Source organism: Sarcophilus harrisii, chromosome 1, assembly GCF_902635505.1.
Source record: "Sarcophilus harrisii chromosome 1, mSarHar1.11, whole genome shotgun sequence".
In the NCBI taxonomy this organism is placed as follows: domain Eukaryota; kingdom Metazoa; phylum Chordata; class Mammalia; order Dasyuromorphia; family Dasyuridae; genus Sarcophilus; species Sarcophilus harrisii.
The window spans coordinates 503,002,715-503,017,817 of record NC_045426.1 but is presented as its reverse complement, the minus strand read 5'-3'; the positions used below and the strand labels follow the sequence as shown (position 1 = coordinate 503,017,817).

The window sequence follows — 15,103 nt, the reverse complement described above, 5'->3', positions numbered from 1 at the left end:
ATATTTATAAAATCATTCTTAAGGACCCCAGTACTTCCCCTGCATTGAATTATGTTTTCGTGTAGCCACTTATTTGACATATGAAACAAAACCACATTTCTTAAAATGTTTGAATGATTGATTGAGTTCTTTCTAGCATGGTCCATTATCAACAGTTAATAGAATTTAAGGGAAGTGTGTGTTACAAAGACATACACCAAGCAGTCCTGAACTTATTATCTCAACAATATTATTTCAGCTGTTATTCTAGATATGAGTTATCTCAGGTCAAGTTTATGTAATTTATTTCTTCTATTTTATACTGTAATATGTAGGAATTTTAGGGTTTCCAGGAATACTGACTTCACCAATGTAAACATTTTACTTACTCTTTGTTAAGAATAATTACAAAATTGTATAACTGCTCAGAAATAGTGGATAATTTTTACTATCTTGTATGTGAGCAGCCACAAGGCATACCACTATGATTATATTGTATGGAAAGATGAGAAATAGTGAGATCACATAATAACCCAAAAGATAACCTTTAAAACAATCACCAGGTGAGAAAATAGACTCATTACCTTCCCTTCTTTGTACAGGTGAAAGCCTATGGGTATAGAACATTGTTTATATTATCACAATAAGGTGATGTGAGGTTTTTTTTTTTCCTGAATTACTCTTCTTTCTCTTTGATTTTGTGATGCAAAAATGGTTTATTGGGAAAGGGAGGATATTTAGAAATAAAGGTGATATACAAATAAGAGACACCATTAAATTTAAAAGCCCCAAAACCAGAAATAATATATTAAAAATAACACATATTTCTGCAGAAAAATTTCCATCATACCATCCTATATACAATCAATATTTTTAAATTACACAGTACTTCCAGTAGTTTAAAAATACTCAGTAAAAGAGCTTCTATGAGACAGAAAAGCACCTCAGAATTTTAACCTACCTTTGGTGGCCACCCGTACACAATCAATCTTGGTTTCCTGTGTCAAATAAAGAGGGAAAAGGGATCACTATTTAGAAGCTCACCAAAAAAATTAAAAAAAAAATTATAGCTGAAATCTAAAGCTATTGATGAGGTAAACCTTCCTTGTTTTTGGAGAAGTTTTGATTATTCCATGACATACACTGAGCTACATTTCTAGGCTGAAAATGCAATATACTAGACATTCAACAACAACAAAAAATACCTTACCTAACTCTGACCCAAAAAATGAAATAAGAATAACAAACACAAAAGTGTAGTTAGCTTTCTGAAGCCTTACTGACCTCTAACAATTCTTACTCTCTTCCTGTGCAAACAAAGCTGAAGAGAGATACAGTTCAGTTCAAAGAACTATATTTAATTTTTTTTTAAATCACAATTCTGTAGTTCGGTGCATTGCCTAAGTGAAGCCATTATGGTGGCTTGAAACAATTTCCAAGCTGTTGAGAGAAATAGTCAAATCTTATCTTAGCTTGAGATTTGTTTTTTTTTTTGGGGGGGGGGGGAGGAAGGGAATGGGAAGATTTGTGGAAGAAATCACTGAATAAAATGAGACGAGATGATATGCCTATTAGGAGCCATGACAAGTCAACTTTTGAAAACACGTGGTCAAATGGAAATGATTTTTCAATCATCTGATATTACAGAACTTTAATGCAATCCTTCTGGATTATTAAAAAAAACAACTTTGAGAAGAGATATTATTCCTGATAATGCCATTTTCTTCCCCTCACAAAGAAGAGCAGGCACAAAACAGTGAATCAGTCATTAGATGTTTATTAAACAGTTATTATGTCCCATGTACAATGTTAAGAGAGAAAAAGAAGGAAAAAACAAGCCTGGGCCATAAGAAGCTCTTCTTTTAATGGTGAGGCAACATACAAATAATTATACATACAAGATACAGATAGACAGACAGACAGACATAGATTAATAAAGAAGGAAATCTCAGAGAGAAGGTACTACTAGCACGAACTAAGGGGGAAGGGACTGAGAAAGACTTCTTATAGGAGAAAGGACTTGAGCTTGGACAGCACAGTGGATAGAGCACTGGGCTTAGAATGAGGAAGTCTTATCTTTCTAAATCTTAATCTGGCCTGAGACACTAGCTGTTTGATGCAGCATTTCCATAGACATCTATATCTATTTATATATCTGAACAAAAATACAAACATGCTACATAACACATAGCGATATATCACACATGTGACATACATCCATGCCCTATATGTGCCCATAGATGTACTATATATACATACACACAAGGTATTTGTATATGTATATAGTTTAATCTGAATATATTTGTTTACATGTGTGTCTCCTCATTAGTTTGTAAGGTCTTTGAGTAAAGGAATGTCCTTTTGACTCTTTTTTGTATGCCCAGTGCTTAGACCAGTGTCTAGGACATGGTAGGTACTTAATAAATATTGATTAGCTACATGTAACACTTACCCCATTAGCTCTACTAGCAGCTTGAAAATAAATTCTGTAGCTTTTGTGGGGAAGAAGAGGAGTGTTCCAGTAGCCATTGTATGTTCTATTGTCACCAATTGTAAAGGGCTGAGCAGCCTGAAGGCTATTTGCTGGAAACTCGGCAGCAAAATAATATGGAGAGTTGAGGACTGAAGCATTCTGAAAGTGAATTGGCACGGGGTAGCATTTCAGTATTTCTGTCGTCTTTTTAGTTCTACGAGGACTTTCTTCTTCAACCACTATTTGGTAAACACTAAGAAAGGAGAAAAGAAAAATCCAAGTTAATAAGTTTTCATATTCTAGATCTATACTATAGAGATTTTTTTTAATGATATCTGAGTGTGGCTACTACAACTTCGTTCCTCACTGCACAGTATGCTGGAACATGAAAGTCACAGAAAATACTGGATAAAGCCAATTGAGTACCGAAGTCTGGGAAGTTACTGGGGAGGAAAATGATATCCATGCATTTCTATATTGTCTTAGATTTACAGAATATTTTCCTCAAAACAATCTTTGAGATAAATAGTTGAAAGTTTATTATCCTGATCATGCCTATGGAGTCAAGGGATGGGGTCTTATCATAATATCAGGATCAAAATAGCGTTGGCATTTTAAGTGGTAAGTACAAGGAGGCTGCAGCATTATCCCCAATGATGACAGAGAGCTTGAGGAATTTGAAAAACATTATCAAGGAACTTAGTTACTTTAAAAAAAGTAGACTGGTTATATTACAAGACAGTGATGATGACAGCATTCATATAGTGCTTTGAGGTTTGCAAAGTACTTTATAAATATTTTCTCATTTAATCCTACAACAATCTTAGAAAAAGGTGCTATTATGATCCACATTTATAGATAAAAAAGGTGAGCCTTCCAATGATTTGCCCAGGATTATATAGCTAATAAGTATCTTGAGGCCAGATCTGAATGCTCGTTTCCCTGACTCCAGATCCATCTCTCTCTCTCTGCTTTAATTTCAGTCATCATTTTTAAAATAACAGGATAATGTATCTTCCAACTTTCTCTAAAAGACCTTATGAAAGTGACCATCCCATCACATAGATGTTCCATGGAGGACCTATGGAAACATCATATATAAGAACTGCTCAGGATAAGAGACCAAGGGCAAATTGTCATCTATATCACATGTCATAATCTGTACCAATGAAGAAACTATTTGTATCAGTGACACGGATCAAATTAAATGTCAAAGAAAAATATAAATTAGGAAACAGATGTTCAAGGGTTCACTGAGACAAGAAGGTTTGTTCACAATTATACAGATAATAATTATAGTATCAGAGCCTAGATTCAAACTTAGGCCTTTTGAATCTTTTCCTTTCTTTTGGCCACTGAATGAATGACCATTGATTGTTCCCAAGCAAAAACATGTTCTTTTGTTAAAGAACATGAAACTTTTGTTAAGTATCATCTTTCTTTCAAATGATTAAAAGCTTGTTAGCATTTCTGTACTGGTTAAATAAATGCTGTTTTCTATATACTTGAATATGAATTTACAGACTCTTTCATTAGAATGTGTTTTCTTAATTTAAATGAGTTAATAGAACAATATGTTAATTTTAAAATAATACAAAATGTACATTCCCTAAAGGCATGTACACTGGAATAGGTTGTGTGTTGACAAATCACAAGCATAATAGTCATGTACAAGATCTGACCGTAAAAATATTAGTGAGGGTAAAGAGATTGACTGTAGTGGATAATGCATGAGCATCATAGGGCCATATACCAAACATGAGAAAAATGCTCTACCAATTTAAGGTGCTACATGAGTTGATGTTGATACTACTGCAATTTCTTCTTACTTTGCTGTTGTTAGATTACACTAGGGCTGATTACTATCCCAGCAAGGAAGTTCTCTCTAAAAAGGCAGATCAGCATGTGCAATTTAAAGAGTCTTAACGAATCATATGGGGCTCAGAGAAGTTAAAGAACTTCCTTTAGACATGCAACAGATGTGTCAGGGACAGGATCTAAACCCATTAATTTTTACTTTGTGAGGCAGTTTTTAATACATTTATATTAAGCTAGTTAATTATTAATTAATGGTGTAATTAACACTGGTAATTCATTTTAAACTTAAATGCAAAATAAGAAAAGAACAACCAAAAAAGAACAACAAAAGATCATTTTTATGTGCACAGCAGAATATGAGAGAATTAAAAACAACAACAAATGTCCATTTAAACAAAACCCTGTAATAAATCCTTTATATTTTCAAAGCTATGAAGCTTTTTTGTTCTTCCTTTGAAATTTTCTTTGGTTCTCTGCTGAATATTTTTTTCCTCAGCTTTCCCCCTCTTTCCCCCCAGAAAAGACTACAATAAAATATAAATATATCTATATGGAGATACCATATTTATATATGTATTTATATATGCACATACAACACATACTTATATCTATAAACATGTACATACTTTTATATATATACTCATACAACATATGTAAGATCACAGTATATATATTTTTATATATATTTTTATTTGTCAGCCCCAGTCTTTCCATGTTTTTCTTTTTTTTTTAAATTATAGTTTTTTATATACAAAACACATGCATGGGTAATTTTTCAACATTGCAAAACTTGCAAAACGTCTGTTTCAACTTTTTCCCTCCTTCCCTCCACCCCCTTCCCTAGATGGCAGGTAGTCCCATTCATGCTAAATATGTTAAAGTATATGTTAAATGCAATTTATGCATACAAATTTATACAGTTATCTTGTTGTACAAGAAAGATCAGGTTAAGAAAGAAGGTAAAAATAACCTTAGAAGCAAAAACAAAAATGCAAGCAAATAATAACAGAAAGAGTGCAAATGTTATGTTGTGGTCCATACTCATTTCCCAGTGTTCTTTCTCTGGGTGTACTTGATTCTGGCTATCATTGATCAATTGGAACTGATTTGGATTTTCTCAATGTTGAAGAGAGCCACGTCCATTAGAATTGCTCATCATATAGTATTGTTGTTGCTATATAATGATCTCCTGGTTTTGCTCATTTCACTTAGCATCAGTTCATGTATGTCTCTTTCTATATTCATCCTGCTGGTCATTTCTTATAGAACAGTAATAATCCATAATATTCATATACCATAATTTATTCAGCCATTCTCCAATTGATGGGCATCCATCCAATTTCCAATTTTTAGCCACTATGAAAAGGGCTGCCACAAACATTTTTTGCACATACAGGCCCCGTTCCCTTTTTTAATATTTCTTTGGGATATAAGCCCAGTAGAAACACTGCTGGATCAAAAGATATGTACAGTTTGATAACTTTTTGAGTACACTTCCAAATTGCTCTCCAGAATGGTTGGATCCATTCACAACTCCACCAACAATGCATCAGTGTCCCAGTTTATCCACATCCCCTCCAACATTTGTCATTATTTTTTTCTGTCATGTTAGCCAATCTAACAGGTGTGTAGTGGTATCTCAGAGTTGTCTCAAATTGCATTTCTCTGAACAATAATGATTTGGAACACGTTTTCATAGGACTAGAAATAGTTTCAATTTCTTCATCCAAAATTGTCTGTTCATATCCTTTAACCATTTATCAACTGGAGAATGATTTGATTTCTTATAAATTAGAGACAATTCTCTATATATTTTGGAGATAAGGCTTTTATCAGAACCTTTAACTGTAAAAATGTTTTCCCAGCTTATTGCTTCCCTTCTAGTCCTGTCTGCATTAGTTTTATTTGTACAAAAGCTTTTTAACTTAATATAATCGAAATTTTCTATTTTATGATCAATAATGACCTCTAGTTCTTCTTTGGTCACAAATTCCTTCCTCCTCCAAAGGTCTGAGAGGTAAACTATCCTATGTTCTTCTAATTTATTTATAATCTCATTTTTTATGCCTAGATCATGGAACCATTTTGATCTTATCTTGGTGTATGGTGTTAAGTATAGGTCAATACATAGTTTTTGCCATACTAATTTCCAATTTTTTCCAGCAATTTTTGTCAAATAATGAATTCTTATCCAAAAATCTAGGGTCTTTGGGTCTGTCAAACACTAGATTGCTATAGTTATTGACTATTTTGTCCTGTGAACCTAACTTATTCCACTGATCAACTATTCTACTTCTTAGCCAATACCAAATGGTTTTGGTGACTGCTGCTTTTTAATACAGTTTTAGATCAGGTATAGCTAGGCCACCTTCATTTGATTTTTTTTTTTTCATTAGTTCCCTTAAATTCTTGACCTTTTGTTCTTCCAGATGAATTTTGTTGTTATTTTTCTAAGTCAGTAAAATAGTTTTTTGGGAGTCTGATTGATATAGCACTAAATAAATAGATTAGTTTAGGGAGTATTGTCATCTTTATTATATTCGCTCGACCTATCCAGGAGCACTAATATTTTTCCAATTGTTTAGGTCTGACTTTATTTGTGTGGAAAGTGTTTTGTAGTTTTGCTCATATAGTTCCTGACTTTTCCTTGGCAGATAGATTCCCAAATATTTTACACTATTGACAGTTATTTTAAATGGAATTTCTCTTTGTATCTCTTGCTATTGGATTTTGTTAGTGATGTATAAAAATGCTGATGATTTATGTGGATTTATTTTGTATCCTGCAACTTTGCTAAAGTTGTTGATTATCTCTAATAGCTTTTTAGTAGAATTGCTGGGGTTCTCCAAGTATATCATCATATCATCTGCAAAGAGTAATAATTTGGTTTCCTCATAGCCTATCCTAATTCCTGTAATCTCTTTCTCAACTCTTATTGCCAAAGCTAACATTTCTAATACAATATTAAATAGTAATGGTGATAATGGGCAACCTTGTTTCACTTCTGATCTTATTGGGAATGGTTCCAGTTTATCCCCATTACATATGACGCTTACTGATGGTTTTAAATTGATGCCACTGACTATTTTAAGGAAAAGTCCATTGATTCCTATACCCTACAGTGTTTTTTAATAGGAATGGGTGTTGGATTTTTATCAAAAGCTTTTTCTGAATGTATTGAGATGATCATATGGTTTTTGTTAATTTGGTTATTGACATAGTCAAGTATGCTAATAGTTTCCCTAATATTGAACCAGCCCTGATTCCTGGTGTAAATCCTATTTTGTCATGGTGTATTATCCTGGCAATGATTTTCTGTAATCTTTTTTGTTAATATTTTATTTAAGATTTTTGCATCGATGTTTGTGCCCTTCCTTATCTCTTTTAATTAGACCAATTTTTGCTTTTGCTTGATCTGAGATCAGAATGGCTACTCCTGCTTTTTTGACTTCACCTGAAGCATAGTAGATTCTGCTCCAGCCTTTTACTTTTATTCTGTATGTATTGCCCTGCTTCAAGTGTGTTTCCTGTAAACAACTTATTGTAGAATTCTGACTTTTAATACAGTCTGCTATCTGCCTCTACTTTATGGGGGAGTTTCCCCATTCACACTTATGGTTAAAATCTTGTTAACCCCAGGTTATGCTTTTCTCTTTCTTTTCCCTCTTAACCCGCTACCCAGTATTAAATTTATGAGTACCACTTGCCTCACACAGCCCTTTCTCTTTAGGATCCTTCCCCTGTTAGAGTCCCTCTCCTTTCCTTAAACTTTTCCCTAATAATTTCTGTATTCAAAAAAAAATAATTTCTGTATTCACTTGTATTTAGCTTACTCCTTCCCTTTTTGCTTTTCTGCTCCCACTTTTCAATGAGGTGGGAGAATTTCTCTGTAAATCGAATATGTCTAATATTTTCTCTTTGAGCCAATTCTGATGAGAGCAAGATTTACACTATGTTCATCCCCCTCTCTTCTTTTCCTCAGATATAATAGATTTCCTTTGTCTCTTCGTCAGATGTAGTACCTCCACTTTTCCCTTTTCTGGTACAATTTCCTTTCCACCTCTAGATTCTTTTTTATATTATAACAGTAAAACCAAATTATACATATACTCTTTATGTATACTCATAACAGAAATATAGTTCCCAAGATTTCTTTCTACTTTTTTATGTTTCTCTTAAGTTCTATATTTGGAGGTCAAACTTTTTGTTTAGTTCCAGTTTTTTCATCAGAAATAGATGGAATTCACCTATTTCATTGACTATCCATCTTCTTCCCTGGAAGAAAATGCTCACTTTGGCTGGGTAAGTTATTCTTGGCTGCATACCAAGTTCTTTTGCCTTCTGAAATATCAGATTCCAGGCCTTTTGATTCCTTAATGTGGATGCTGCTAGATCCTGAGTGAGCCTTATTGTGGCTCCTCAGTATTTGAATTGTTTTTTTTTCTGGGTGCTTGTAGTATTTTTTTCCTTGGTCTGATAGTTCTGGAATTTACTCACAACATTTCTTGGAGTTTTGATTTTGGGATCTCTTTCAGTAGGTAATCAAGGAATTCTTTCAATGTCTATTTACATTCTATTTCTATAACATCTGGGCAGTTCTCTTTGATGATTTCCTGAAATCATGATTTTCAGGGAGTTCAATAATCCTTAGATTATCTCGCCTAGATCTGTTTTTCAGGTCTATTGTTTTCCCAAGTAGGTATTTAACATTTTTTTCTAATTTTTCATTTTTTTGGTTTTGCTTGACTGATTCTTGGTGTCTCCTCAGGTCATTCATTTTTATTTGTTCAAATCTGATTTTTAATGATTGATTCTCTTCATTTACTTTTTTATTTCTTTTTGTATTTGTCCAATTGAGTTTTTAAATGAGTTGTTTTGTTCTATGGAATTTTTTTCCATTTCATCAATTTTTAAAAAAAAAAATTATTTTCTTTTTCCAATTCACAAATTCTATTTTTCTTGGAATTGTTTACCTTTTCCAATTCACTAATTCTGTTTTTTAGGGAGTTGTTTTCTTTTTCCACTCTATCTTTTAATGAGTTGCATGTCTTATCCTGACCCTCTTGCAAAGCTTTCCTTCCCTTTCCCCATTTTTCTTCTAGCTCTTTTTTGAGATTCTTTTTAATTTCTTCTATGAGAGCCTTATGTAGTGGGGACCAGATCATTTTCACCTTTGGATCTAGCGACAAACTGTTTTTAGTCTCCTCAGGGTTTGAAGTCTGTTCTCTTTCCATATAGAAGCTATCAATAGTTAGAGCCCACTTTGCCTTTTTGCTCATTTTAAGAAAAGGAAAAAAAAAAAAAGAACTACAGTCTGCTTATGGGGTGCAGTGGGATATTTCCAAGATGCCTCTGCAGACAATAGGAAGTGGCAATGAAGGAGCAGTGGGACATCATCCACTGGCTACATTCAGTGGAAATGCAATATCTGTACTGGGAATAGCAACTGTGGCTACACTGGGAACATCAACTGTGGCTGTGCAGGGAAAAGTGACTGTGATTGTGCTTGGATCACACTGAGTCACTCTGGATGTTGGATGGGTATGGCCAGGTCCCAAGAGACTCTAGTTTTTGGGGTCACAGTCTTTACCCCTTGTGTTTATAGCTTCTCTGCTGATCTATTGGCTTGCTGCCAGGGCAGAGTAGCTCACACTATGATAAAGTACTCTCTGCAGATTTTCTGCAGCAGAGACTAACTCTCCCCCTCTCCCCCCCTCCCTGTCCCCGGTCTGCTTGGTGTGAGCTGTTTCCTAAGCTCTTGTTGTCTGCCTGAGGACTGTGCCTGACCTAGCCCTGTTTCATCCCCATGCCCGAGCGAAAACAGACCATTTACAAGATTATCTTCCATTGGCAATGTGTTGTACTCCCAATATTGGGGTGTGCTGATAGTCAAGCACTAATTCTGAGGCTGAATTTCATTAAAATTGATTGAGGGTAAAGGAGAGCTTAGGAAGACCGTGTGTCCTCTCCGCCATCTTGGCTCCACCTCCCCATGTTTTTCTAAATCAATTAGTTCATCAATTCTTAGATCACAGTAATATTCCATTACAATCATATATCATAGCTTGTTCAGCCATTCCCCAGTTGAAGAGCATCTATCATTTTAGCCAATCTGATAGGACTAAGATCATAATTTAAAGTTGTTTCAATTTGCATTTTTAATCTATAATGATTTAGAGCATTTTCTCATGCAATTATATATAGTCCTGATTTCTAAATTGAAAAACGTTCTGTTCATATTCCTTGACCATTTATCAACTGGGATATGATTCGTATTTTTATAAATTTGACAAAATTCTCCATAATATTTGAGAAATGAGAGCCCTATTTGAGGGGTTATCTATGAAAATTTCACCCCCTTCAAATATTTTACTTTTCTTCTAATCTTGGCCATATTGATTTTATTTATATAAGAATTTTAAAATTAGAATAATAAAAAAATCCATTTTACATCTCAACAATGCTCTCTCCCTTCCTTTACCCCCTCTCTCTTTCTCTTCCTCCTCCCCCCACCCTTTCTCTCTATCTCTCTCGTTTCTTCACATATTATTCTCCTATCCATGAATCTGATAGGTAATGTGTTCTATGTTCTTCTACTTTGGATATATAACTATCAAAGCTAACCATTCTTTTGAAGGCAGCAGAGAAAAAGGTCCTATACCTACAGTCAAGAATACCTCCAATCATCTTTAGTATCTTTAGATACTTCCTAATTATGTAATCCAAGATAAGCCACTTAACTACTGCTTCATTTTCCTTATATGTTAAATATGGAAAAAAATAGCTCCTAACTTCTAGGATTATTGTGAGGATAAGATGAGAATATCTGTAAAATGCTTTGCAAAATTTAAAAGTCTCATTCAAAAACTACCTACTAACTTTAGATAGGTAACACAACAGGTATGATGAATAATGGACTTAGAGGCAGAAAGACCTTACCTTTTTGGATTGTCATAAGGACCAAATGAGATAAGATATTTAGAAATTTATAAACTTTAAAACATCACATAAATGCTAGTTAAATATTTTCATTAATGGACAAAATAAGCATGAAGTTCATATAATCATAAATTTAGAGCTTCAGGAAAATTTATAGCACATGTAAATTTAACCCTTCAATTATACAAAGGAGGATAATGAAGCCCACAAAGTGATTACCTAGAGTTACACAGATAATAAATGGACAATGGTATCTCACACTGTGTTACACCACTTAGACTTAACTCCAGAGGTAGGTATCAAAATTCAGGAGCTGGGTACTGAGATATTTCTGGAGACGTGTTTATAAGAAACATTAATTCAGAAGGAAGTTAAACATTGAAATTCTATTTTTCCACCAAATCTACTTCCTGGGAAATTTTCTATATTGTGGGAAGATTTATGTGCTAATTGCTAAAGATAACTGAAAATTATGGACATATATTTAAGAAAATGTGAAGAATTTATCTTCACTTCAATTTATCTTATGTTAAGATAAATTCTTAACATTTCAATCACTGGCAGGAGCACTTCTGTCTTTTTTACTTAAGAAAGGTGGAAGGTGTGGTATATTCCCAAAAAACTGGTATCTCTCACTAGTACTGTAATACTGGGAAGGATCCATTAGACCCTAAGTAGATTTATGAACCAGGAAGGAAGGAGATGGTTATTACTTTGTAAAAATTAGGAATGAGTGGAAGGTGGCCTTCAGTATTAGATCTGAACACTAAATATCAGATTATGCCTTGGGGGATGTCCAATACCTCAGCAAAATTTCAGGACTTAGTTAACAGTTCTTCCTTACCTTATTGGCATTTTGATATTTTTATGTCATGAAGAGAACCATGTATTCTAAGAAAGGTCAACTTTCACAATTAACTTTGTTGTATTCACCATGGATTATACTGTAAGACAGACAACTAGTTCAGGTAGCACCCATGGAGTTCATTTTAGGATCATACAAACTAAAAATCCATCCATAACACACAGAGAGTTATTATAATGGTTGACAATCCTTTCTCTCCTAAGGTGAAAGCTTTGTAATTTTTTTTGAAATATAAACTTCGACTAACAATTTAACCCTGACAATTCATGACTGATGAAGCACTAGATCTGACTAATACAAAAATGCTCATATTTCAATGACAACTAAAGCAAGAAGTTATCTTTCAGACCTTGAATAAGGCATTTAAGACAGTTGAACTGTTACAGCATTTTCATACTAAAATCTTATTTCCTCTAGAAATTAATTCATCATAGATAGCTATACTTCAAGGGATCTGAAAGTTTTATTACTTATTTGTTGTTGTTGAGTGGTTTCAGTCACACCTGACTCTTTTGGAATTTTTCTGGCAAAGCTACTGAAATGGTTTATCATAATCTTCTCAAGCCCATTTTACAGATGAGGAACTAAGGCAAACAGGAAAGTGGCTTCCCAGGGTCATACAGCTAGAGAATAAGTGTCTGAGGCCAGATTTGAATTTAGGAAGATATGTTTTCCCCATTTTCAGTCCAGTGTTCTATCCACTGTGTTCCCTAGCTGAACTGGTTAATGAATACTGTTCATGACAATTAACACACTTGAAAAGAAATTACAGAGATAGATGGATGGAGAATTATTAGTAACTAAGATGGCCCTAGAAAAAAGGCAGATTATCTGGAAAGACATATCAAAGTCTCACTGGCTATACATTTTGTATAATATAAAAAGCATGTGTACAACTTATCATCTAGGCATCATGCCCACTGAGTGCTTGCTCTCCTGTGCTTTTGGTACAGCAATTCTTGACCAATCAAAAATATATTGAAGTACGCTTTATCCTAGAGTATCGAGCTTAGAGGCAATTGTTGCAAATGGTCAAAACAAAGATATGTATAGGGGAAGATTCTGAAAAGATGGCTGGAATAGGCCAGAAAATTCTAGTCTTTCCAAATGTCCCTCACAAACAAAACAAAATTGTGTCTCAGGGAGATTACAGATTGGTGAAAAACAAATAAGACTTGGGGCAGAACAAAGAGTCCTCCTGAGATAGTCTGAGAAGTTCAAAAGACAGACTCCAGGATGAGTGTTTTACTGATGTGAAAAAAAGTAGGGTTAGTAATCATTGATCTCAGACAAAGACAAACAAAGATTCAATCAAGAGAGAATCCTGCATTATTATGTTAACCATATTAATATTGTTTTACATGCATGTCTACATATTTGTAAATGGGTATGTATGTGTATACAGATATATGTATTCACACATATACATATGTATATATAAATATACACTTCTTTTTTCTTTCTTTCTTTCTTTCTTTCTTTCTTTCTTTCTTTCTTTCTTTCTTTCTTTTTTTCTTGCTGAGGCAATTGGGGTTAAGTGACTTGCCCAGGGTTACACAGCCAGGAAGTGTTAAGTGTCTGAGACCAGATTTGAACTCAGATCCTCTTGACTTTAGGGCTGGTGCTCTGTCACATTATGCCATCTAGCTGCCCTAAATATACACTTCTTAACTGTAGCCTGCTTGGGGGAGATAGGGGGAATGAAAGGGGGAAAAAGAATAAAGTAAAAAGTGCACCGCAAAGAATAAAACTATAAGGAAGCAAAGAAAAGATGAAATCATGAATATAATCTCTTTCATTATTATATATGCTTTCTTGAAATGAAAGTTATTGTTGTATATCTTGAATCCTCCATGACATTCTTTCTGCTGTGCACATGACAATGTTGTATTTTTAAATTATCCTTTTCTGTGTTTCTTTTTTTATTTTAATTTTTCTTATTTTGCATATACTTTTAAACAAACAAATATTTAAAAAACATAGATAGGTATGCTTCAGTCTTGTGCAATCATACCTAGGTTGTGTCCCCACAATATTAAGAACAATCATTGAAAATATATTATAATGCCCTAATGGCAGGAAATGTAAGGGGAAATTTGGATGAAATTATTAATCTGCCAACACAACTGGTAGCCATATTAGCATGCAACCTTTAGTGTTATATGGAAGGCTATGATAGATATTTACATATCCAGAAACTTCAATGGAAGTCACAGGATTTGAACTTTGTGAAGTTAAAAATATGGGGAGAGTTGCTGCCATCCAATGTTTCAAGGGTCAGATGGATTCACAGGACCAGTACATGGAAAACTGATGCTCAGAAAGCCAAAATTCATATTATAAAAACTTAATATCAGTGTCTTAACAGAGTTTATGATATAATTAGACCGAAGAGAGCTGCTTACAGATGTGAAGATTAGAAACATGAAGGGACCTTGGGGGTCCCTGAGTTTTGCTGGTGACCTTGTACTGAGAGAAGAAGGAAATGATGTGAAGGTTGCCTGGAAGGCTAAAAGGAAGACTTTATCAGTATTATAACATAGGACTTAGAGCTGGAAAACACAGTGGATAGAATATTAGGTCCCCTGAAACAGGAAGATTTTAGTTCAAATATGGCCTCAGATATTCACTAGTTATGAAATCTTATGCTATTTACCTAAACATTCTTTGCCTTAGATTCTTCAACTATAAAATGGGGGTTATAATAACACCCACATTTCAGAGTTGTTATAAGGACCAAATGAGAAAACTGGTCCATAGAGGTACTATGCTAATGTTAGCTATGATGAGGATAGTGGTGATGATAGGAGCCTTTCAATCATCTAATTGTCTCTGGGAAGTATTTTTTATTATCTGCAATTAGTTTATTTATTTATTTTATTTTTTTGTTTGCAATTATTTTATGGAATCTCTCTATCATTGGTAATATATAGAAATGCTAATGATTTATGTAAGCTTATTTTATATCCTGCAACTTCATTAATTCAACTACTTTTTAGTTGATTCCCTAGAATTTTATATCATCTGCA

At 33.8% G+C, this 15,103-nt stretch overlaps 1 protein-coding gene across 8 annotated transcripts in view; it reads right to left on the bottom strand.

The window, feature by feature from the left end:
* The window catches only part of PTPRM (protein tyrosine phosphatase receptor type M), a 936,902-nt gene that overhangs the window by 344,541 nt on the left and 577,258 nt on the right, over positions 1 to 15,103 (bottom strand). For all 8 annotated transcript variants that reach the window (XM_031953603.1, XM_031953648.1, XM_031953697.1 and 5 more), the window contains exons 12-13: positions 2,432 to 2,705; positions 941 to 977 (exon numbers count right to left, since the gene is read on the bottom strand). In XM_031953603.1, coding sequence (XP_031809463.1) covers positions 941 to 977; positions 2,432 to 2,705 — 311 coding nt within the window. The remainder of the gene's footprint in view (positions 1 to 940; positions 978 to 2,431; positions 2,706 to 15,103) is intronic.